Source organism: Amia ocellicauda, chromosome 14 (genome assembly GCF_036373705.1).
Source record: "Amia ocellicauda isolate fAmiCal2 chromosome 14, fAmiCal2.hap1, whole genome shotgun sequence".
Lineage (NCBI taxonomy): Eukaryota > Metazoa > Chordata > Actinopteri > Amiiformes > Amiidae > Amia > Amia ocellicauda.
The window spans coordinates 20,206,238-20,231,220 of record NC_089863.1 but is presented as its reverse complement, the minus strand read 5'-3'; the positions used below and the strand labels follow the sequence as shown (position 1 = coordinate 20,231,220).

Below are 24,983 nucleotides of genomic sequence, written 5' to 3'. Positions count from 1 at the left end.
ATGAATTGACACTGTGTCTTAGAGGAATTAGCAACCAATTAAGGAACCAGATGTGTAAAGCTGGTAGACTTATTTTGCATATTTCTTGCACCTTCAGGGTGTTGTGTATGTGGTGTTAATCAAAGGGAGAGAATCCCAATTAAATCAATATTCATTCCAGATTGTAACAACAACATTTGACAAAGTCCTTGGATGACAACAAAACCTACCAAGATAATATATAAATAGAAATGTACTGATTGCTTAAGTATTCAGCCCCAAAGTCAGTTATTTGACTGCTGTAAGTCTTGCTTTGTCGCTAACCCCATACAATATTTAAGATGGGTCTCTTCAGCAAAAGCTGCTTTCCTGCCACTCGCCCACACAGGCCAGGTTTATTGTAGGGACTTGGATATTGTTGATGTATGAATAACACTCATTAAATGTACATGTTCATGAACACCTGCAATATTCCATACAAAAAATGTGATCTATATACCAAGATCACTGTCAAGATTCAAATCCAACAGTCAAGTTAATCGAATCCAATGTGCTAGAGTTAGCCAGCATCAGTTTTACAATATTCATGTTCCTTGTCAATGGTCAATAGTTTTTTAGTAAATTGAGCAATGGCTTTGATATCTTCATGCTGGCAAGTTTACACCAGTCGTTTCTTATAACTTGGACCATTGGTTTGTCATCTCCTCTTAAATGGCTGATTATTGTTATGATGTTAGTGTTAGATATAGATTAATACATACATGACTACAGCCCGACCCCTGCTGGTTAGACAATCACAATGCAGCAGTAAATTACCTCTGAAGTTGATTCCTTATTCTTTATGTATGAAAACGTAAGTATTGGTTACTTATTCCATATACCTTCTGCCTAATTCTTCAAAGAATAAGTAATTATTACTTTTTATATGTTTCCCTGTTTTTCCAGAATTAAGCAATGGATACTGATTTCGTAATGCTATTTTTAGTTTTTGAATAAAACAAGTAATGGTTCCTTATTTCTTATTTGTGAATCACTGATTCCAAATAATACTAATAATAATGGACTCATTACTTATTTCAGATTTTTTTTTAAATAAGTAATGATTAGTTAGTGTATATGTCATATAGCAGAGAAAATAATTAATATACCAATATGTATATATCATATGGCAAAAAAATATAAATCATATACCAAAGTGGATATATCATATACCAGAAAAAATATGTCACTCTGCAAAAATACAATATATACACCAAAGTCCGGTGCTGTAGATGTTGGGTTGGACATGCGCAGTGTGCCCAGCTGGTTAAAAAATGAGAGCGGATCCTTCACAGGTTCACAGGCATTAGATCTGAATGAGGGGGACATCGATGCAGACTTTTACGAGCTTGATGATCATTATCGCTGAGTGAACATATATATTAAAATATATTATATTACAATTATACACTTTTTAAATTATTGGTACTGTATTTGTTATTTGTGATGTCGATTTATGACCAATGTGACGTTGTTCAAGTTTATAACAAATGGATGCAGCATCACAATGACAAAACATATCGACTAATAATCAAAATCAAGACAAGCCAATTAGAGTAGTGAAACAATCTAGATTCATGACTGCACAGTACTGCCCTTACATACCTATTTTGATCAAACTGTCAATTAAGTGTCTGCCACACCATTTGTGCATATACAGTATGTTAAAGTTACTTTTCGTTTTTTAATTATATTAATATCACCCAGCACTGGAAACATCTTTGGGTGATCCACTGCTGGGTGATGCAGATAATATAATAATATAATAACTCTATACACAGCTATAGTCTAGATTGAAATAACTATAGACTATATTTGTGTATAGAGTACGCATAAATATAGGTAGGCTATATAAATATGTACACACATTTGTTTCTGAATTAATACATTAATTGGAGATTCCAATAATTCAATCGCACGGTGGTTATGAACAGCGCTGTGAGTTCAGTGTCGCGGGTTTGGTCCCGATGTTATTTCTTATGTACAGATTTTGCATTACTTTTTTAAATATATATATTTCCCTGTGATTAATGGTATCACAGTAGAACAAATAAGTATAATAATACAGCGTTGACACAGCTGCTCTTTATTGAATGGCGTGTCAGTATCAGGGCTCAGGGACTGGCCCTACACCACACAAATGAACACATTGATGCGCTAGACTTCCTCATCCATCTTTAATTCGCTGCGAGTGTGATGTTGAGTCCGCCATCTTGGCTAATAATGACCCTTCTTTTGAAAACACTAACATGAAAAAAGCACAAGGGGTCTGCGAGGGGGTGCTACGTTTTTTTTTTTAATGCGGTCTGGCACTCCGGTGAAAATACTGTCAGTCCACACCCAAACAACACCCCCCCTGCTCTCTCATGTTGCCAAACATTAGTTAAAAGGGTTATGGAAAACATATGGGATTTTCTGCCTATGGCCCATTCAGACTCTAGAATCACCTCTGATAATACAGTACAGTTCAAAGCATAATGCAATTCCATGTTCCAATTTACACAAGTGTATAGGAAAATAGGAGGTGAGGAGGGAGGATATGAAGGGGAGTAGATCAGGAGCAGTAGTTTGGAGGAGGCGAATGGGGAGAGGGTCCTTGGCACACATCGTGGGTTTGTAACCTACATTCTAAAAATTGGTTCTTCAGCGGTTCTATTTAGAACCTTTGGGTTCTTAATGAGTTTATTTTCATAAAAGGGATAGTTCAAGAACCACGTGGTCCGTCGTTAACACAAGGAATCAATTAAGAACCCTTTTCATCATAATCACAGTTGATTTAAGGTACATTTAAGGTTCTTGAAGGATCCTTGTTGGTAAATAACAAGGTTCTAATAAAAACCTTTATGGGTTCCTCCACAGTATCAACCCCAGGAACCCTAAAAGGTTCTTATTCTTATTCCTTCTTAGAGTGTAGAAGGAGAGAAGAAAGTTCAGAGAGGTGAGAATGAAGAAAAGGAAGATCAATTAATAGCAGATTTAGGCAGGATGGGTGAGGAGGGGAGACTGTTGAAGAGCTTGTGGCTGTCTATGATCTTAGAGGAGAAGAAGGAGGCAAAATCATCAGCAGAGAGAAGGAGGAAGAGGAGGAGGGGTGAAGAGGGAAGAGAAGTTGGAGTAGAGTTTCCAGAGCTTATTGACAAAGGATTCAAAGAGTAATTGAAAGTAAGACTTCTTGGCTGAGGTGAGTGAGGAGCATAATGTGGACAGTAGAGAGTGGTAGCGGTCGAGGACAGCTGGGAGTTTGGACCTCTTCCACGTCTGTTCAGCGGTGTGCAGAGTGGATCTGGCTGAGCGAAGGACAGAGGAGATTCAGGGCTGTGGAGGGGAGGGGCAGACAGGATGAGACGTGAGAGGACAGAGAATCAAGGGTGGAAGTGAGGGAGGAGAACAAAGAGGAAGTAGCACAGTTTACAGACAGATGGGGAAAAACAGTCAATGAAAGGTAAGGAGAGTGGGAGATGTCGAGGGGGAGACAGAGTGGAGATTATGGAGGGAGGTGACAGGGAGTGGGTGAGGTGGGGAGGGATTCATCATATTGAAAGATTTGCCATACAAATCGATAGATTCTTGATTTAATGCATCCTGCCTCACCAGTGCCAACCATGTAACTTTAACATCTATAAACTTGGATGCTGTCATCTATTGCAAACGGGTCATGGGCATCTCCATGACATCCTCTTTACTTTGGCATAATACCATTACCCATTCTGGACTTTGCAGTGCAGTGCAGTAATGTGCATGATGAGAAAGTTATCAAGTGTGGACGAATTGTACAGTCAATGTCCAACACTTGAACTTCCACCCCATTTTGGAACTTTTGGACAGCGACTCTTTACAGAATACACTGACAGCTTTGGTTCATTTTTCAGTTCAGAACACCTGATGTTGGTTTCAGAAGAACTAATTTGCCCAGATTTCTCATTGTTCCTGACTGCTTTTCTTGGGGCTTCCTCTTCTTTTCTGGCTGAAACCTATATTTCTTTCCCTTATTCCTGGACCGCTTGTCCTCGTTCATTTCCACCCTCTGATTGTTTATCCTGGCTATCCTTCATTCTGGGAAGGAAATCTCTTCCAGTCATGAGTTGAAGTGCTCTATGAACTTTGAGGCAAATGTGGCAGGTCGCATTCGATTTTGTCCTAAGAAAGCATCTTTCATTACAATCCTAAACCAAGCCTCCACATTTGCATTGGAATCATGGGTCTCCTCACTCCCTGAAATTCTCAATAGAGAAAACAGGAGACACTTCTTCACACAGAGAGTTGTTACAATCTGGAAGAAACTCCCCAGTGATGTGACTGAAGCCAACAAATTGGGAATATTCTAAAACAGACTGGATAGGATCTTTGCATCAATTAGTTATTAATGGACACTAAACGAGCATGATGGGTTGAATGGCCTCCTCTCCTTTCTAAACCATATGTTCTTTTAATCTTTCTTCATGGTCTTTTCCATAATGGAACATGGATCCAAGAAGAAGACCACTCCAAACAGGATACATATGTAAAATATTGTCCACCAGATCTGGTCCTGCTTGAGGGCTATAAAAATAATTTTCTTCTCCTGTACTCTCTTTTTTTTCTACAGATGTCTTGATCCCGAAAGCCATCTTTTGACATTGAGATTTGAGATTGTTCCATTGTCTTCTTTGCCTATGGCAACATCCAACTACTCCTTTTCTAATTGACTCTTGTTTCTTTGGAGGCAAAGAAGATAATGGGGACGTATTTCTGTCCATTGTGGGAAGATTCAACACATATGTCTCCCTGCTGACTTGCTTTGGTGTAACACTTTTTCACTTGGGATGGAAAAATTATAAAATTGAGAATTTAGTTTAATATAATATTTCTCATTAATTTTATCAAGGAAAAATAATGATTATTGAACTAGGATGAGAATTTCAACTGCACTGTAAAATGCCATCCCTTTAAAGAGTAGCTGATCAAAGCAAGGTGGTTCAATGCATTAGTTTGTGAATATCTTTAAAACATAGCTGCAAATGTGGCGTCATAAAGCTAAAATTGAAAAAAACATTCTGACCTTAATAAATAGGTGAAAGGTCAAAAGCAGTGTTTTGGACAGGTCACTTATTGTATCCTATACATGTTGTAATGGGAATGTGACACTACCTTCACTCTGTAATCATTTATTATAGGCAAAACATATAGGCTATTTCATATTTCAATCAGAATGGATAGATGAATGAAACAAGATCATTTTTAAACAAGAACACATTAGACATACTTTATATTGTGTCATCAAGATTGATGACCACGATGGAACTTTTAATTTTTAAGAAACAAATACAATAATTTCACATTTGTTCTTGAATGAGGGATCAAGGGTCAATACAAATTCCAAAACAGTCCAAATGCTTTCCTTTCTGGCATTCAATAAGTACCATGACTATCCGCAATCAATAGCAAGTTACAAGCAGTTTGTTTTTTGAGGGGGTGGCTTGTTGTTCTAAATGCAGATGAACTCCAAAATGTGCAATGAACGTAATAGCATAAAACAAGAAATACCACTTGATCACTAATATTTTTTATAATAATAATAAAGAAATCAACAAAAAACAATATGAAGAAATTGAGAAAGAACTGCATTTTACAACAGACAATAATAACAAAAATACAAATCTGAGAAAGAATAACATAATGTATATGTATTATAGGTATCCCTATAGATAGATGTATACTTACATACATACATATATAGAGATATGTTTTAGTTGACTTTTTTAAGTATACATAATATTAGAGAATGACATGTGGAAAACCAAAACTATTTTGAAATAGCAATAATATCTTAATCGGAAAAACAGGGAAAAATATATTTAAAAAGTAATCATTACATATTTTTGAAAAATCAGAAATAAGGAATATGTAACCATTACTTATTTTTCAATAACCACTAATCGGAAACAATTAGTAAACTTTACATATTTTGTAGAAAAACTGAAAATAGTATCAATAAATCACTATCCATTATTCATTTATTGAGAAACAGTGAATAATATAGAATAATTAACCAATAGTTATTTGTAATCAACTTTACAAAGGTGTGACATTTCCAGATGACTTATTATGAACTCACGCCCTGTTTGTCAGCCCAGAGCCTGTTGAAGAGGCCAGTCCTGTGAGACAGACCACAGACACTGTCCAGTCCAGTCACCTCACAGCAGCTCACTGACTCAATATTGAGGGACTGTCAGGACCGCTCTGGAACTAACATTATCACAACCAGGATACAAGCATATTTAATATAACCCCAAATAACACATCGCTTAAGCTGGTAAGATCTCTCTCACGGAAATATGGAAATTAATAACAGGAAGTGAAAAAATAAGCCTTGAGCTCACTGCCTGATTGATTTGATCTTCTATTTTTAAAGGAAAATCATATAAATGAAAACAAAGAGATAAAAAAAAGAAGTTTCAGGACATATAAGCACAGAAATATGAATTTACCATCTTTCATTTTAAATATTAATTAAAACGGCAGTTTTATAATGATTAATTTCAGGTCACTCTAGGTAAGTTGTACATGACAAATCACCAGCTGGAGATAAACACGTCCCTGTCCTTCATTGTCAGAGGGTTAATAATCAGACAGTAGTTGTGTTAGTGGATAATGAATAATGATTCTTCAGATTCACTGTAGTGACTGGACTGGATTTCAATTCACCTGGGAATTTCACATCATTGCTATCACTCTGACTGGTTATGATTCCTGCTCCCCCTCCCACAGACACTGTGTCTGAATCAGTCTGTGTGACGGACAGGAGAGATGATCAGTGGGGCTGTGTTTCTACCATCCTCAAAGAGACCAGGGTAGAAGTATGGATAGAGTTTCTCAGTGAATTTGACACTGAAAGTGTAGATATGAGACCTGGCCTCCACATTGTAAAAGGACACCTGCCCCCCCTCATAATACACAAACACCCCCACCTTCCTGGGTTTCGGGCACAGGGGGAGGAGGACAGTGCGGTCAGCACAAGCCTTGTACTCATTCCCTTTCCTCAGAACCACAGTCCAGTACCCATTCTTAGGACTCAGCTTCATCGTCCCCTTCCTGTTGATGGACTCTTTGGCGACTCCTAAAGTCCACTCAGTCTTCTCCCCCACCTCCACCTCCCAGTAGTGTCTCCCTGAACTGAAACCCTCCTTTCCCAGGACACTGAGAGATTCATCAAATCTCTCTGGATTGTCAGGGAGATTCTTTTCTATGTCGTCATCTCGCACCTGTTTCTTGTCCTGAGACAAGAAGAGCCAGGGATTTGCTGTATTGGGGTCCAGAGTCACATCCACTGTTAAACAGAGAGGAGAGAAACACAGCAGTTATCAGGAAAAGTGGAAAATAAATCGTTTGTTCTGTTTGTTTCCATTTCACACATTTTGAGAGGGAGAGAGAGAGATGAGAATATGAGTGTAACAGGGAGGGGAGAACACAGCATTTTTTAATCAAGACATTTGCACTTATCAAAAACAGTGCTCATGGAGGAGCCTTGAATCTCTGAGAGGAGTTCAAACAAAACAAACAAACAAAATAAAATAACAAGAAAAGAAAGCTAACAGACACAGGACATCTTCTTCTGGTGATCCAAGGCATAACCCTGTCTGTAAAAGCCACAGTCTGCAGTGTGTTGTGGTGAATTGGTGACACAGGAAGCTGTGCTGCTGGACTGAGTGAATATTGCTGATGGTGCTGCTGTGGACTGGGCTCAGGTCAGCTGTGGTTCCTCAGACCCAGAGACCCACATGGATAACTATGGAGCGTGATCAGTGCCAAAATTAAGATGAATGTGATTATGAACATGAAGATGATTATGAAAATGAACATGAACATGAACATGATTATGAGCATGAAAAGTGATTATGATCATGAAGATGAGTGTGAAGATGATTATGAACATGAAGATGAGCATGAAGATGATTATGAACATGATTATGAAGATGAACATGAAGAGGATTATGAAGACGATTATTAACATGATTATGAAGATGAAGATGGGCTGTAGATCAGGTGAAAGCATATGATATGATATACTTAGATTTTCAAAAAGCTTTTGATAAGGTTCCACACCAAAGACTGATCCTCAAACTGGAAGCTGTAGGCATTCAGGGTAATGTAAGTAGATGGATTATGAACTGGTTGATGTCTAGGAAACAGAGGGTGTCGATTAGAGGAGTTGCTTCTAATTGGAGTGAGATTGTTAGTGGAGTTCCACAGGGATCAGTATTAGGGTCTTTGCTTTTTCTAATCTATATTATTGATCTGGACTCTGGGATAGTTAGTAAACTTGTCAAATTTGCATATACTAAAATAGGTGGCTCAGCAGATACAATCTCGGCAGCACAATCTATTCAAAGGGACTTAGATAATATTCAGTTGTGGGCCGACACCTGGAAGATGAAATTCAATGTGGACAAGTGCAAGGTATTACATGCAGGCAATAAATATATCCACAATGGGAGGAATTGAACTGGAAGTAGTAACTAATGAGAAAGACCTAGGAGTCTATGTGGACTCCTCATTTTCTCCATCCAAACAATGTGGGGAAGCAATCAAAAAGGCAAACAGGATGTTAGGGTATATTGTCAAAAGTGTAGAATTTAAAACAAGGGCAGTAATGTTCAGACTGTACAATGCACTAGTTAGAGCTCATCTGGATACTGTGTACAGTTCTGGGCTCCACACATCAAGAAAGATATCGCTGCTCTAGAGGCAGTTCAGAGGAGAGCAACCAGACTTATTCCAGGTCTGAAGGGAAAGTCCTACTGAGAGACTGAGGAACTGAACCTTTTCACCCTGGAACAGAGGAGACTACGTGGGGACTTGATCCAAGTCTTCAAAATCATGAAAGACATTGACCACATCAAACCAGAGGAGCTTTTCCAGATCAACTGGGACAAACGCACTCGGGGCCACAAATGGAAATTAGGCTTCAAGGCATTCAAAACAAAACAGGAGACACTTCTTTACACAGAGAGGCATCACAATCTGGAATAAACTACCCAGCAATGTGGTAGAAGCTGAAAGTATGTGAACATTTAAAAATAGACTGGATAGGATCCTTGGATCACTTAGATATTAATGGACACCAAATGAGCATGATGGGTCGAATGGCCTCCTCTCATTTGTAAACTTTCTTATGTTCTTATGTTCATTCAGGAATAATGCAGCTCTTGTTCGCAATCCATTCTAAACTGAGATGTATTTTTGGAGTTCAGTAAATTCTCCTTGTCAGTCAATATCAATGAACACAATGAATGAGGAGTTTATAAAATCTGCACTGCCATCGTCCCTTAAGAGCAATATGAATTACATATTATGAGGTATTAATGGTTTCTGATCACATTTCTATTTGCCAGGCTAAGGATCATTTCTGGCCACAGTATAAAAAGCCTTGTTTGCTAATGGCTGTGCCATGTCTGTGTTCCCATTCATACAGCACTGAGGCTGTTACATGAGTAACACAACACCCTGTCTCTTTCATTCATATCTGAGATGCCTACCCAGGATCAAAATATACAAACATTTCCAATCACACTGTCAAAAAAGAAAGGGTATCTTAGTATTATTCACAAACTCCTAAAGCAATTGTTAAAACCCTTTTCACACTATATATCGGAAAACAGCAATTTACATGGACTAGACTGGACATACAGCAGAAGTAAGCAGGTAAAGAAAAGTGAGAAAAAAAAACTACTAAAAAACTAAAATAAATTATAAACAATAAACAAACGTATTTATAAATATAATAGCAATAACAACTATTTAATTGTGTCACAAGTATCAATACTGCACCATTTACTGACACAGATGACCTGATGTCATATCATGAATATCATGAATTTCACTGTTTGATACACAAACCTCAGGCTGGATCACATCATTAAGGAAATCATATCTCTTTGTTTAGAAATTTAACACATCCCCTCCCTGATATAATAGTCTGAAATAAAGGAGGATGATCTAATAACACTAGAAGCGCCGACATTTCAAACTACCTGTCATGGTCCCCTAGCACTCCCCCTCTATCCCCACTAGGGGCCGCCAATTCCCTGATCATAAAACATTAATATTATTGCTATAAATATCAACACACTTTTTTCTAAATGCACACACTACAGTCAAAACATAAATAACTATATATCCTACAATAAGCAAAAAGCTGAAAAACGGCATACAATAAGAGAATTAAACAAGTGTAAACATAAATATTGGAATAATGCTCAAAAGCAATATTTTCTAGTTCAAAAATAACTATTGCATTTATCAACATACGGTGCGTTTATTCACCGTCGCTTTGCATTTCAATAAACGATTGACTATACATTTATCCTGCATAGCTGACAGCTCGTACAGTCACACAGGACAGTTTCTGCACTTTCCCTGCATGAGCTTGTACCTCACACTGCATTTTGACAGCCCTCTCCAGGTGAACACTTTTACTCCAAGAATATATAGCATCGCAATAAATGCTCCTCCGCTGATAATGTCCATGAATCATAATTTAGGTGGATGTGCTGCGTTATTGCACTCTGTACTGTGCAGTAGCATCGCGTATTCATCAGTGGAGTAAAAGCACTCGGTGCCAGTTGGACCTGGCGTTTCACAGCACTGGCACAAACCCACAAATGATCTGTCATTTCCAGTATCACTGAAGCCCCTGAATCAGTCATTTTCATATACATGGCATGTCCAAAACGAACTCTCAGTTTCCAATCCATGTTTATTTGTGGGTAATCACAGTATCCACTCAATCTGACTACAGCTGTAAGAAAACACCTGTAATGCTGTACAATGTGTGTGTCTTTCAAGCACATGAAAGACTGTAGACAGGTAGAGATCGCCACTTGAGCGCCAGGCTGACTCTATTGTAAAGGGAATGCAGGATTATGCGTTATATTTGAGTTATTATGTATTTAAATAACCGGTCAAAATAACCCAATTTTGGCTATTCTAGGTAAATGTGTTTATAACGTATTTATTTTTGCGTTTATCCAGCTAAAACGCCGTAGGCATGTTTTTATACATATATTTAGGAAAAGTCATGAACGGGTATGCGCAGTATAAGTATTTAGGAACACAGAGTAATTCAAATTGTAATAACCAAATCGGTCAAATTGACCGGCTCGGCTCTTCTAGTGATAATCCGTGAACTACCTCACTGTCAGTATTTGTTCCAATGAAAAAAAGTGCTAAAGGATATTCCCTCATATACCATCAGTCTTATTCATTATGCATTTTAAAACTTGTTCTTATATTCACAAAATATAAACATTTGTTTTTGTAATAGCAGATCAAATTAGTCATAAACAAAATACCTGCTGCCTCACGAAGCCACTTCCACACTGAAAAGAGAAACAGATTCAAATCACCTTAATGTTTAACACAAAATGAACCAATAAGTTTAGATGGTAAAAAGTGCATTTGTATTAATACTGTATCTTATTTTGTACATTGTTGAGGGCATGGATCTTCATTTCCTTGTGCCGAACATGTAGTTTACTACATGATCTCATTTATCTAGCCTGGAATTAAATCAAAATGTTGACACATCTGCTAGATACAAAATAGAAAACTTGGAGAATGTACTTAATTTAAGGAAATACTTTTCAAGTGTTGTGTTTTAATGGGCTATTTTTATTTTGTGGAAACCTGGAATCCTTCTGACGCTTAAAACAGAAATCACATCATGCAGTGTCCCTATTGGTCAGTCAATCAGCCTATATTTGTTGTTTGATTTACCTCCGTCAGAGAAGACTCCATCCCCTCCTGTTGACAAGCAGACACAGCGTTACAGGTGCATTGTGTTTCTAAGCACTGTGGCTCTTCTTACAGACTTTCTGAACTTCAAAGTCAACACTTTATAGGCTACTTCTCACAACATGTCAAATATTGTTATAAACAAATGGAAATAAATACTTAATAGTTAGAATTAGCATTAACCCTATTAATAAAAGATCACTGTTAATTGTATTACAGTGTTAAAGGACTCAAAGGTTTTCAAAAGATGTCTCTTAACTTGTACTGTTGCAATATCATTCACATTTGCTATGTAACCTGTGATTAAGATTAAGTATTGAAAAATGCAAATTCAATTTACTTGACAATTCAGCTAATGTATCATCAGCTGAAACAAAATTAACAGTTTGTGAGTATGAAGTCTTTAGCATTTCACATCTTGCCATTTTGTTCTGACTCTCTATTTTTTTAAATAAAATGAGCAAAGCATACACAACCACACACAGAATATATACAACAAAAAACTGTATTTTGTACCTAGTATTTTCTCCAAATGGCAAATTAAGTTTAAAATCAACAGAATGTATGCAGATATGGCACTTGTACACAATACTGTCTTATAAAAGACCACAATCTGTCATTGAATTATAAAGACCTGTGAAACAATGCATTAAGGTAACCAATGACAATTATGATTGGGCTTGTTGTGTTTTAGGGACTGAAATGCTATTCAAACTCTGTCTTTGTCATGGGTTACAGGAATAGAATGTGTTTGAAGCAGGCTGATTAAAATGTCATTAAAGAAAAAATGTAAAACAAAGGATGGAAAGCATTGACAGGAAAGGAAACAAAAAATAAATGTCTCATCATCACAAACATTATCTTTTAGTCCATGGTTTCATATATAATTATTCTGGAAGTAGGAACAGTTTAAAGCGTGTTTGACTTCAGTTTGAACTTTTAGCAGTACGGCAAGCACATCTGGACAACATGGTAAGGGCTTGTCTATGTAACATCACTGGTAAACTTCAATTTGACCCAATTCAATTTGTCAGTGTATTTGGCAAAATTGGAACTCAGTGTTAGCAACTGTCCACTAATTTTCCATGTTTAAGCACGACTTGCTGCCGTGCAGAGCAGCTTCAATGGGCTCAACAGCCCGGGCTGCAGCCACAGCGCACAAAGTGCTGGAGGATCAAGGACACAGTCTTGTAGCTCAGATGTCCGCAGTTCTACGCAGATATGCAGAATTCCACCGATATCCCATTGGAGGAGGAGCAGCGCAGACCTGCACAGATCTGCGGAAATCTGCGCTACACGAACGCGACCCAAGAGATTTGAGAGTGTGATAATTTCCTCCAAAATAAACACAAATATTTGATCAAAAAGACAGTATTTGGTAGAAGCTAGTTAAGTGATCTGTAATGTTACTGTTATTATTATAATTGTTATACGCAACCTGGTTTAATAAAGTAGCTATATAGGCTACAACTGGTTAGTTCCTAAATTGCGATTCTTTCATGCAGTACTTGGAAGAAAGACATCTGCAGTCTGGCAACACTACAAATACAATGAGAAAACTAAGAAAAAGTCCTGTAAGATATTAACTGCAGGAAACGAAGCTGAATGTGGCTTCAATATGATTGTAAAAAATACAACAAAGTGAAATCAATCAAATACCATTTGTAAGATTTGTATGTTTATTTCTTAGACAAACATGTGAAGCCTTTGGAGGTAAAATAATGATTTTGAATCATCACTCAGCCCGTGATTCTTATATATGGTAAGAGTAATAGTTAAGATTCCTTATCTGTTTTATTAATGTGTTCATTGCTTACATTGTTTTAGTAAGTTGCCACAATTATTGTATGGAGTTAAATGCTAACATGTTAGATCTGTCTTAATTCTAATGTTAAAATGGTAAATTTATGTAATTTGTGTCATATTACAATGACTAAAATTGAATGAAATGTATGCAGGTTTTATGTCATCATAACCAAATTAAATAGCATGAGTAAAATGTGACTAATGTACAGTGGCTCGTTGAGGACATGATAAAAAAAAGCCACTCTGGTTATCTTTCGTTATCAGAGCAAGCGGAAGTGATGTCATTTTCATGAGACAACGCTGAGATGTTCTGCGTTCACGGCACTTTTGTGCAGCTAGATTGCAGACAGGAGTCTGTGTGTGACGTCATGGTCTGTGCAGATGGAGCATAGACAGCTCTGGCTCTGGCGCTGCAGATTCCAGCAGAACAAACATGTATGCAGGTTAATTGGTCACTCAAAAGTACCCGTTGAACGAGTGTGTGTCGGTGCTGCCAGTAGGGGTCTGACCGAGTGGTCTGGACCACCGGACTGGTCTTATAGCAAACTGAATACGCCTGGCACTTGTTTTAGTTTTCTTGACACAACTCATAAAAACTAGGTACTAGGGTTGCAATGATTAATCGACTTATTCGACTAGTAAAATACGTCGACTTCTATTTCAGCTGTCGAATACTCATTTAGCTACGTTACCTCTATCTTTGCCATTTTAATCAATATCCTTGATCTGAGCCCTATCGCCTAATATCCTTGGCCTGTATTCCTAGCGCTGTGTGAGAACAACTGTTTCATTGCAAACAGCAGTAGGTGGCAGTAATGCATCACTTGGTTTGTCATCCACTTGTATGCGCCTCACTGGAAAAATGTCTGAACCTGCACGTCACAGCCGCCACTGCTCAGAACAAAACTCGAGCGAAAGCATCGAAACTGTGGGACAGTAGCGCAGGCAGAAAAGAGACTGTGGGTGAGCATCTGAAAAACTCGCTGATTGTTTGATTGTTATTGTTATTTTAAACATCACAGTGCAATCATTCTTTACATAGGCTTTTATTATTTTATTATTATAATTAGACTATAGTAGCCTAATGATGGGGTCACACTACATGAATTTAAGCCCGTTGTGGCCCTGGTAACCCTGTCGGAGCCGCTACGACTTTATTAAACATGTTTCATATTTACGATCATGGAGAGTGATGTGATTAGCAGCCAATGAGAGCCCAGCTGATGAAGAAGAGAGAAGAAACAGAAGAATAAACATGACAGGAGAATAAGATTAAAGATGTATTAAGGTTTATTAAAATACTTAAATACCAATGGTTGTTTTGGCGCAGGTTATTTTAAAATACTCTAATACAGGGAAAATAATATGATACCAATTAGTATCTGTAATTGATCTGCAGAAATCCACTGATCCCATTGGAGAACTGCGGACTAACGCACTTCACGAATGTGTCCTGTAAATGCCCGTCCGTGTGTGTTTCTTGTCTCTGTGCGGGTCTGGGGTTGCAGGCTGTGACGCAGATCCAGGACACAGATGTCAGATCAGTCAGTGTGTGTCTGTACTGAAGCTCTCGGGTGTGTGCGCTGATTCACGAAGCAAAAGACTGCGAACTGTTCACAAAATCGGGTCAGATTGTAGAAATCGTGTAGTGTGACCCCAACATAAGGCTATAACAAAAAATTCTGCATCTGATTTCTGGGTGCCTCTTTGGGTGGCACAGGCACACGCTGTCACACCCGTGGCTACGCCACTGCTGTGGGAGTATCTATAAGAGAGAGAAAGATAACCGTACGGTGCTTTGTGGACTGTGTGAATCAGAATTAGCTTTCCAAAAGCACACATCCAACAAGCTTGAACACTTGAAACAAAATGCATGGTAAGTTTTTGCAACGTTGCTAGTAATAGGGCAAGTGTGGTATTAATTATGACATTGCGCTGACGAAAGTGTTGTATTTGCTGCTTGACTCCGATGTAAGGTTTTCTCTCATGCTAATCTATGCAAAAGTCTATATCCAAAATTCGACATCGAATTTGACATACAGTGAGGGAAAAAAGTATTTGATCCCCTGCTGATTTTGTACGTTTGCCCACTGACAAAGGAATGTTCAGTCTATAATTTTAATTATATATATATAGAATAACAACAACATAATCCAGAAAAACGCATTTCAAAAAAGTTATACATTGATTTGCATGTTAATGAGTGAAATAAGTATTTGATCCCCTATCAATCAGCAAGATTTCTGGCTCCCAGGTGTCTTTTATACAAGTAACGAGCTGAGATTAGGAGCACTCTCTTAAAGGGACCTGTCCACAGAAGCAATCAATCAATCAGATTCCAAACTCTCCACCATGGCCAAGACCAAAGAGCTGTCCAAGGATGTCAGGGACAAGATCGTAGACCTACACAAGGCTGGAATGGGCTACAAGACCATCACCAAACAGCTTGGTGAGAAGGTGACAACAGTTGGTGCGATTATTCGCAAATGGAAGAAACACAAATTAACTGTCAGTCTCCCTCGGTCTGGGGCTCCATGCAAGATCTCACCTCGTGGAGATTCAATGATCATGAGAACGGTGAGAAATCAGCCCAGAACTACACGGGAGGATCTTGTTAATGATCTCAAGGCAGCTGGGACCATAGTCACCAAGAAAACAATTGGTAACACACTACGCCGTGAAGGACTGAAATCTGCAGCACATGTACAGGCCTGTCTGAAGTTTGCCAACATCTGAATGATTCAGAGGAGAACTGGGTGAAAGTGTTGTGGTCAGATGAGACCAAAATCGAGCTCTTTGGCATCAACTCAACTCGCCGTGTTTGGAGGAGGAGGAATGACCTCAAGAACACCATCCCCACCGTCAAACATGGAGGTGGAAACATTATGCTTTGGGGGGGTTTTTCTGCTAACTGCATCGTATCAAAGGGACGATGGACGGGGTCATGTACCGTGAAATTTTGGGTGAGAACCTCCTTTCCTCAGCCAGGGCATTGAAAATGGGTCGTGGATGGGTATTCCAGCATGACAATGACCCAAAACACACAGCCAAGGCAACAAAGGAGTGGCTCAAGAAGAAGCACATTAAGGTCCTGGAGTGGCCTAGCCAGTCTCCAGACCTTAATCCCATAGAAAATCTGTGGAGGGAGCTGAAGGTTCGAGTTGCCAAACGTCAGCCTCGAAACCATAATGACTTGGAGAAGATCTGCAAAGAGGAGTGGGACAAAATCCCTCCTGAGATGTGTGCAAACCTGGTGGCCAACTACAAGAAACGTCTGACCTCTGTGATTGCCAACAAGGGTTTTGCCACCAAGTACTAAGTCGAAGGGGTCAAATACTTATTTCCCTCATTAACATGCAAATCAATTTATAACTTTTTTGAAATGCGTTTTTCTGGATTTTGTTGTTGTTATTCTGTCTCTCACTGTTAAAATACACCTACCATTAAAATTATAGACTGATCATTTCTTTGTCAGTGGGCAAACGTACAAAATCAGCAAGGGATCAAATACTTTTTTCCCTCACTGTACCTATACATGCACGTAATTCTACATCTGTCTTCAATCGTGGTACAATTTCCCAAATGTACAGAATAACTTAAAAGTGTATTTTGAATACAAGCACACAGTTAAAATCAATTGGTTTCTCTCCAATGCTTGTGCACCAACAGTCGCAGCATTGAACAAATTAATTGATTTAAGCTGGGAAACTCAGGTTTACGTGTAAAGTCATTTTTAAGTTATGCTGTAGACATGTGTGATATTGCGCATATGTGCATTACTGCAATATATATTTATAATAATATGAATAATGCAAATTACACACAACAATACAAATAACAATAATAATGCTACTAATAATAGCACATTATACTTATAAATCCTAAAGAAGATCCAATCCATCTTCAAATGCCACTTCACACACTGAATAGACTACACTCTGAGCTGACCTAGACTTTTGTTTGTAGCATAATTCATCACCGAGTTATCACGATGCTCAACAATTCAGATTATTCATGACATTTGAGAAATCATTTGGCAATGTTATTCTGTGAGTCATAAACTTTAGAATGTGTAATATCATTTAGTATTTTCTTACAAATAAATGAGTGCTGCATTAAACTGTTTTGTTTGACAATTTTAGAAATAAAATCTGTCAATGCCAAGAAATATCTTCTCATTCCTGTTTAACTGTTTAGTCTTAAATTGACACACGTTAATAGACACCAGATTATAGGTGGCCCTGCCTATCCTTAATCATTGAACAGTAATCAATTAGCGAGAATTGTGGTAACAAGAAATTATAGAATCTTTCTCGTAAATGAGACTGATATATATAACAAGAAGTTATTTGACTTAAATACTAACCTGCATTATTGAATGTCCGACTAACAATACTAATGAGAGACTCACCTTCGTCTTACTATCCGGTATTGTAGTCAATGTGTTGGTAATTTTGTGTAACGTTTTGTGTGTTATCATATCCGATAGTCTTTGATTTGGTCACGGAAGTGATTTGTCTTTGATTTGTTGATCTTGATTGAATTTTAATTAGTTTTTCCCTTTTTGTATAACTAGTGTAGTGCTACATTTTAACTTTGTTTTTAATAAATTTGAGAATTTATATCTTTGGAATTGGTGTCTGCATCCAGTTATTGCAGAAATTGAGTTCTTCAAGATTCTAGGATTCTTGATAAGGTGATACTTAAATTCACTTCACTGAAATTTATAAGTGTACCTTATGCTACAGTTGCAATGGGGTCGTGAACTGCACTAAACTGTCATTTTTGTTTTAATTAACTTTGTTTTATTCATATAAACAGACTGCAAGGTGGATTAGTAGGCCTCTAGGTCTCTGTAGTGTAGCGCTAAACCACGTGTGTCACTCAGACATTGAAAATGCCATCTGGAATTATTTCTGTAATTTTGCTAAATGTTCACTTGAAATTGAAATGTGTTTAAAAAGCAACTTCTCTAAAGCTACTGTTCTCACTCAGAAAAAAGATTTAACTACGCAACCACATTGCATCAGGTGTTGTATTACTCCCGTTATTCAGGCCGTAACACTACTAATATATGCTATTTTAACTTAAATGCCTAACAACAGGGCCGGCCCTGGACGTCCTGCCACCCTAGGTAAAAGAAAAAGCAGAACCCCTGACGGTGTTTTGTCCGCGGTGCTTCTCCAGCTCAACAGTAGGGCTAAAGTTAAGTTTAAAATTGAATAAGGAACTTAACTTAAACCAACTTTTAATCAATGACAAGTCAAATGTAAGAATTACTTAAATTAGAATTAAGTAACTGAGTGTGAATCACTGTTTTTTGAGAAACATGCCTTTATTCATAAAACATTTGATGTTGCTATGTGTAGTGTTGTAAGTATGAATATTTCTGTTATTTTCGAAATACAAATTGCAAAATTACAATTAATTCAATTTGTTGAGGATATAAATAAATGTGGAGGCCACTGTATATATGTGTGTGTATATAGTACATCTAGCATTTTAGAAGACAATCCCAAAATACAAGCAGACATCACTCACTGCAGTCTGCAGTTGTTTATGTGTGTCTCTATGTGTAGAGGACAACTGGATTGTAATGAAGTAGGCACTGCAATCTGAATATTCACTAGTGTTGGATTCTGTCATAGTCTTGTGGTTTCTCAGTAAGTCTGAATGCTCTTGCAGAAGGTTGGAATGGTTTGTCTCAAGGGTCTCCTGTTCTCTCTGCAGTTCTGCTTGGGAGACAGAAGAGGGTTAAACTGGTCTGAGAAGATTTCATGCTAAGCAAAGCCCAGATTGCATTAAGATTCTGCAATTTGGAGAATTAATGCTCCTTTTAATGCAGGTTCTTCCTCACTCTTGGTCAATAGAGGTATTATATTGTTTTAAAGCATAGGATGACACATTTGATTACAAAAGTATGTTTTTATCATCTAAGAAACATTGCCATTTCTGTCTTTTTCTGATGCTGAAAAAGTAATCCATGCTTTTATCTCATGTAGACTGGACTACTGTAATGCTCTTTTCTCTGGACTTACTAGCCAATCTTTATTAAGGCTGCAGCTTTATTAAGGCTGCAGCTTGTGCAAAATGCAGCTGCAAGGGTCCTTACCAAAACCAGAAGGAGAGCACATATAACACCTGTACTTGCTTCTTTGCACTGGCTTCCAGTGAAATATCGAATTGATTTTAAAATGTTATTGCTTACATTTAAAGCATTAAATGGAATGGCACCAGATTACCTCACAGAGTTGTTGTCCCTTTATCAGCCTCAGCGTGCTTTGAGGTCGACTAATAGTGGCCTCCTCTGTATTCCGAGGGTGAGGCTCAGGAGGAAAGGAGAGGTTGCTTTCTGTGTTTATGCTCCGCAGCTGTGGAACTCTCTCCCCGAGCATGTAAGAAGCTCCCCTACAGTAGTTACTTTTAAATCTAGGCTTAAGACCTATTTTTATAATTTAGCTTTTTGATTTTATATATTGTTGTTTTTAGTGGTTTTAGTGTTTTTCTTTTTGTGTGATTTATGATGTTTTTTTATTTTGTTTAATGTATGTATTAATTTGTCATGTTCTTAATTCTGATTGTAATCTTTTGTGTTTTGTTACCTTCTTTTTTGTTTTTGTGCAGCGCCGCTCTATAAATAAAGATTATTACATTATTATTATTATTATTATTTATTGAACCAATCCAATTTGGATGAATTCAAAGGCAAATAAATTAAATTCAACCTTCTTTTTAATACTTAGTTCAACCCGAGAGGACTCAAGTGCTCATAAGCACAGATTCATTTTTCATAACTGGAGGTGAGGGGCTGTCTGAATTAAATTGTATTGCCAAAACTCCCCAGCATTCAAGTTCTCATGATTTGAGCAAGAGAACAATATAACAGAGCACTATGGCAAGCCAAATTGTCATTTAGAGATATCTCAAAATACAATTCAAGATATCTTAAATTGAATTGCAGATCTCAAATGAACTCTATTTGAAGATATCTCAAATTGAATTAGAGATATTTTGAATTGAATTAGAGATATCTAGAATTGAATTAGAGATCTCAAATTACATTCAAGAAATTAAATTTGAGATATCTGAAATAGAACAAGAAGTCAATTTGAGATCTCAAATTGACTTCCTGTGAAAATGCTGTATGTTTTGTATGAACTTCCTGTCTATTTTAAGATATTTGAAATAGAACAGGAAGTGAAATTGAGATATCTTGAAATTGAGGTTAATTTAAGATATCTGGAATTGAATTGCATTTGAGATATCTCATTTAAAGCTCCAATTTGAGATATCTTGAAATGGAGCATAAAACAAGATCTCAAATTCAATTTGAGATTTCAGATATCTCAAGTTGAATTTGAGATTTCACAAATTAGACAGGAAGTCAATTGAAATTGAATTTGAGATATCTTGAAATGGAGTTAATTTGAGATATCTGCAATTAAATGTAAGATACCTTGAATTGTATTTTGAGATATCTCTAAATGACAATTTGGCTTGCCATAGTGCACAGTGTGCTGCCATCAATATCAGACACAGACCTCCCAGCTCTTCCTGTACTTTCAATGCAGAGTTCTGGGGGTCCCTGACTGGGTTCTAATTTTAAAACTGATTGCAGTGTCCTGATGTTTATTTAATTAGTTAAGGATAGAGCACGTCTGTGCTCATTCAGTCATCTTTATTCTCTCTCCACTCCACTCTGACCCCGGTCCCCCTCCCCACCAGGTGGCAGCGTATCAACATGTATTACACTGATGCTTGTCAATATTATAAACTGGTGACAACAGCAAAGTGAAAAAAACTGCCCGATTATAAAATAAAAAATATTACATTTAATTTGTATTAAGACCTTTAGAAAGTCTTCAGTTTCTGCAGCTCACCATTAGGGCTTGTAAGTGAAGTGAAGTGAAGGAACTCATTATCTTATTAAGAAACCAACAATTTGACACAATTAATTAACTAATTAACCCGTCTCCGTTAATCATGTACATGAATACAAACCATCACAGCTGGCATTCAAACTGTTGTATCTGCTCTGTAGATTGGAGATTTCATTATCCTTGTTCTGCAGCTGCTTCCTCAGTTCTGAGTGACAACAGAAGCAAAGTGGAAAAAAAGTCTGATTATACTAGAAAAAATATTACATTTAATTTGTATTAAGCCTTTTGGAAAGTCTTCAATTTCTCCAGCTCCTCACACCTGTTTAACTGTGCAGCTAAGTCAGTGGCTCTCAACCCTGGTCCTGTAGAGCCCCCTACCCTGCTCACTCTCAACTCAGCTCTCAATTAGTTAAGTGAACTTTTAATTGAACTAATAATTTCCTAAATCATAGCATTTTAATAATTATAAACAGTAGGGTTTGTAAGTTAAGTTTAAAATTGAATGAGGAACTCATTATAGACATCAATGACATGTAGGAAAATTATTACTTCAATTAATAAGAATTAAGTAACTGAGAGCTTGGATGGAACAAAAACAATGAGGGGCTCCTCCAGGACCAGGGTTGAGAACCACTGAGCTAATTAACCCGTCTCCGTTAATCATGTACATGAATACAAACCATCACAGCTGGCATTCAAACTGTTGTATCTGCTCTGTAGATTGGAGATTTCATTATCCTTGTTCTGCAGCTGCTTCCTCAGTTCTGAGTGACAACAGAAGCAAAGTGGAAAAAAAGTCTGATTATACTAGAAAAAATATTACATTTAATTTGTATTAAGCCTTTTGGAAAGTCTTCAATTTCTCCAGCTCCTCACACCTGTTTAACTGTGCAGCTAAGTCAGTGGCTCTCAACCCTGGTCCTGTAGAGCCCCCTACCCTGCTCACTCTCAACTCAGCTCTCAATTAGTTAAGTGAACTTTTAATTGAACTAATAATTTCCTAAATCATAGCATTTTAATAATTATAAACAGTAGGGTTTGTAAGTTAAGTTTAAAATTGAATGAGGAACTCATTATAGACATCAATGACATGTAGGAAAATTATTACTTCAATTAATAAGAATTAAGTAACTGAGAGCTTGGATGGAACAAAAACAATGAGGGGCTCCTCCAGGACCAGGGTTGAGAACCACTGAGCTAATTAACCCGTCTCCGTTAATCATGTACATGAATACAAACCATCATAGCTGGCATTCAAACTGTTGTATCTGCTCTGTAGATTGGAGATTTCAATCCCCTTGTTCTGCAGCTGCTTCCCCAGTTCTGAGTGACAAAGACAACAGATTTACATTTTAGAGCACAGTATGACATCATGGACCAATGGCTCACATGAGGTTTGCAGCTTATAAAATCCCTCCTTGACAAACCTTAAATTGACAAATTAACCAAGTTCAGGCAATTCACGAAATGGAGAAAATAATAAAGAATGACTCTGGGGTCTCCTCCAGTCAGCATTTTCTCATACACATTTGACTTATGGTGCAAATGCATATATTATATATTTTACACTAGTCTCCACATTTACTCATACCCTTGGTAAATCAACCCATCTCCATATTTCTTCTAAACCTGACCGTAACCTTTTCAGTGTCAAACATAATTAAGCACTGGCCACCCGTATCCTTTTTCTTACAGCAGGTAGTGGAATATTTTCTTGCATCCTTTTCCTGTCAAGGTAGTGAGTATGTCAGTGCCTTTGAACTGCTTGATGATGGACACTGAAGTGGACACTGATAGGTTCTGCTTTTTGTGATTTTACTTTTAATAGACATTACCCAACTTGGGGAAGTCAATAACCCTTTGCCTGTTTTTGGACAGTTCTCTGACTTCGACCATGACATTAAATGCTAATAATAAATCGCTACTGTGTCCAACATCCTTTTATACCCTGAGGGAACAGTGCAGCTTTGGAAACTTCAATAAAAGTCCAGACTCTTCCTATTATCCTCCAGACAACAGAGAGTTGACACAGAATTGGTTTCATTAGATTTCATTTTGTAATACATACAGGTGTGAATCACTGTTGTTTTTCAGAAACATGCCTTTATTCATAAAACATTTGATGTTGCTATGTGCAGTGTTGTAAGTATGAATATTTCTGTTATTTTAGAAAGAAATTGCAAAATTACATTTAATTCAATTTGTAGAGCATATAAATAAATGTGGAGGCCACTGTATATATGTGGGTGTATATATAGTGCATCTAGCATTTTACAAGACAATCCCAAAATACAAGCAGACATCACTCACTGCAGTTTGCAGTTGTTTATGTGTGTCTCTATGTGTAGAGGACAACTGGATTGTAATGAAGTAGGCACTGCAATCTGAATATTCACCAGTGTTGGATTCTGTCATAGTCTTGTGGTTTCTCAGTAAGTCTGAATGCTCTTGCAGAAGGTTGGAATGGTTTGTCTCAAGGGTCTCCTGTTCTCTCTGCAGTTCTGCATGGGAGACAGAAGAGGGTTAAACTGGTCTGAGAGGATTTCATGCTGAGCAAAGGCCAGATTTGACACAGGAGATGTCTTGCCTTCATATTGCATTAAGTTTCTGCAATTTGGAGAATTTAAGCTCCTTATTCTGCAGGTCCTTCCTCACTCTTGGTCAATAGAGATATTTTATTGTTTGAAAGTGCAGGACGACACATTTATTGAAACAATTGAATTGGATTAATTTGATAGTACAGATGGTTAGAATGATCCTGAGATAATCTCTGAAATAATTCAATCACAATTCAAAGTAAGTGTGAATTCAAAGGAAAATAAATTAAATTAAACCTTTTTCTCATACTTAGGTCAACTCGAGATGACTCAAGTGCTCATAAGCACAGATTAATTTTTCATAACTGGAGGTGAGGCTCTGTCTGAATTAAATCATATTTTGCCAAAACTCCCCAGCATTCAAGTTCTCATGATTTGAGCAGGGGAACAATGTAACAGTGCAGGGTGGGCTGCCATCAATATCAGACACAGACCTCCCAGCTCTTCCTGTACATTCACTGCAGAGTCCTGGGGGTCCCTGACTGGGTTCTAATTTTCAAACTGATTGCAGTGGTCTGATGTTTATTTAATTAGTTAAGGATAGAGCAGATGTGCCTGTGCTCATTCAGTCATCTTTATTCTCTCTCCACTCCACTCTGTCCCTGATCCCCCTCCCCACCAGGTGGCAGCGTATCAACATGTATTACACTGATGCCTGTCAATATTATAAACGGGTGACAACAGAAGACAAGTGAAATATAAAAGTCTGGTTATAAAAAAAAAAGTTTACATTTCAGTTGTATTAAGACCTTTGGAAAGTCTTCAATTTCTACTGCTCAACTCACACATGTTTAACTGTGCAGTTAAGTCAGTGGCTCTCAACCCTGGTCCTGTAGAGCCCCCTACCCTGCTCACTCTCAACTCAATGAACTATTCATTGAACTAATAATTTCCTACATCATAGCCTTTA

The 24,983-nt window shown here is 37.5% G+C and overlaps 1 protein-coding gene across 10 annotated transcripts in view; it reads right to left on the bottom strand.

The window, feature by feature from the left end:
* The window catches only part of LOC136767742 (uncharacterized), an 83,418-nt gene that overhangs the window by 44,384 nt on the left and 14,051 nt on the right, over positions 1-24,983 (bottom strand). For 8 of the 10 annotated variants that reach the window (XM_066721709.1, XM_066721702.1, XM_066721698.1 and 5 more), the window contains 4 exons: positions 23,873-23,977; positions 22,716-22,799; positions 22,157-22,240; positions 21,598-21,681 (listed from right to left, as the gene is read on the bottom strand). In XM_066721709.1, coding sequence (XP_066577806.1) covers positions 21,598-21,681; positions 22,157-22,240; positions 22,716-22,799; positions 23,873-23,977 — 357 coding nt within the window. The remainder of the gene's footprint in view (positions 1-21,597; positions 21,682-22,156; positions 22,241-22,715; positions 22,800-23,872; positions 23,978-24,983) is intronic. The other 2 variants (XM_066721699.1, XM_066721703.1) reach the window with 2 other exon arrangements.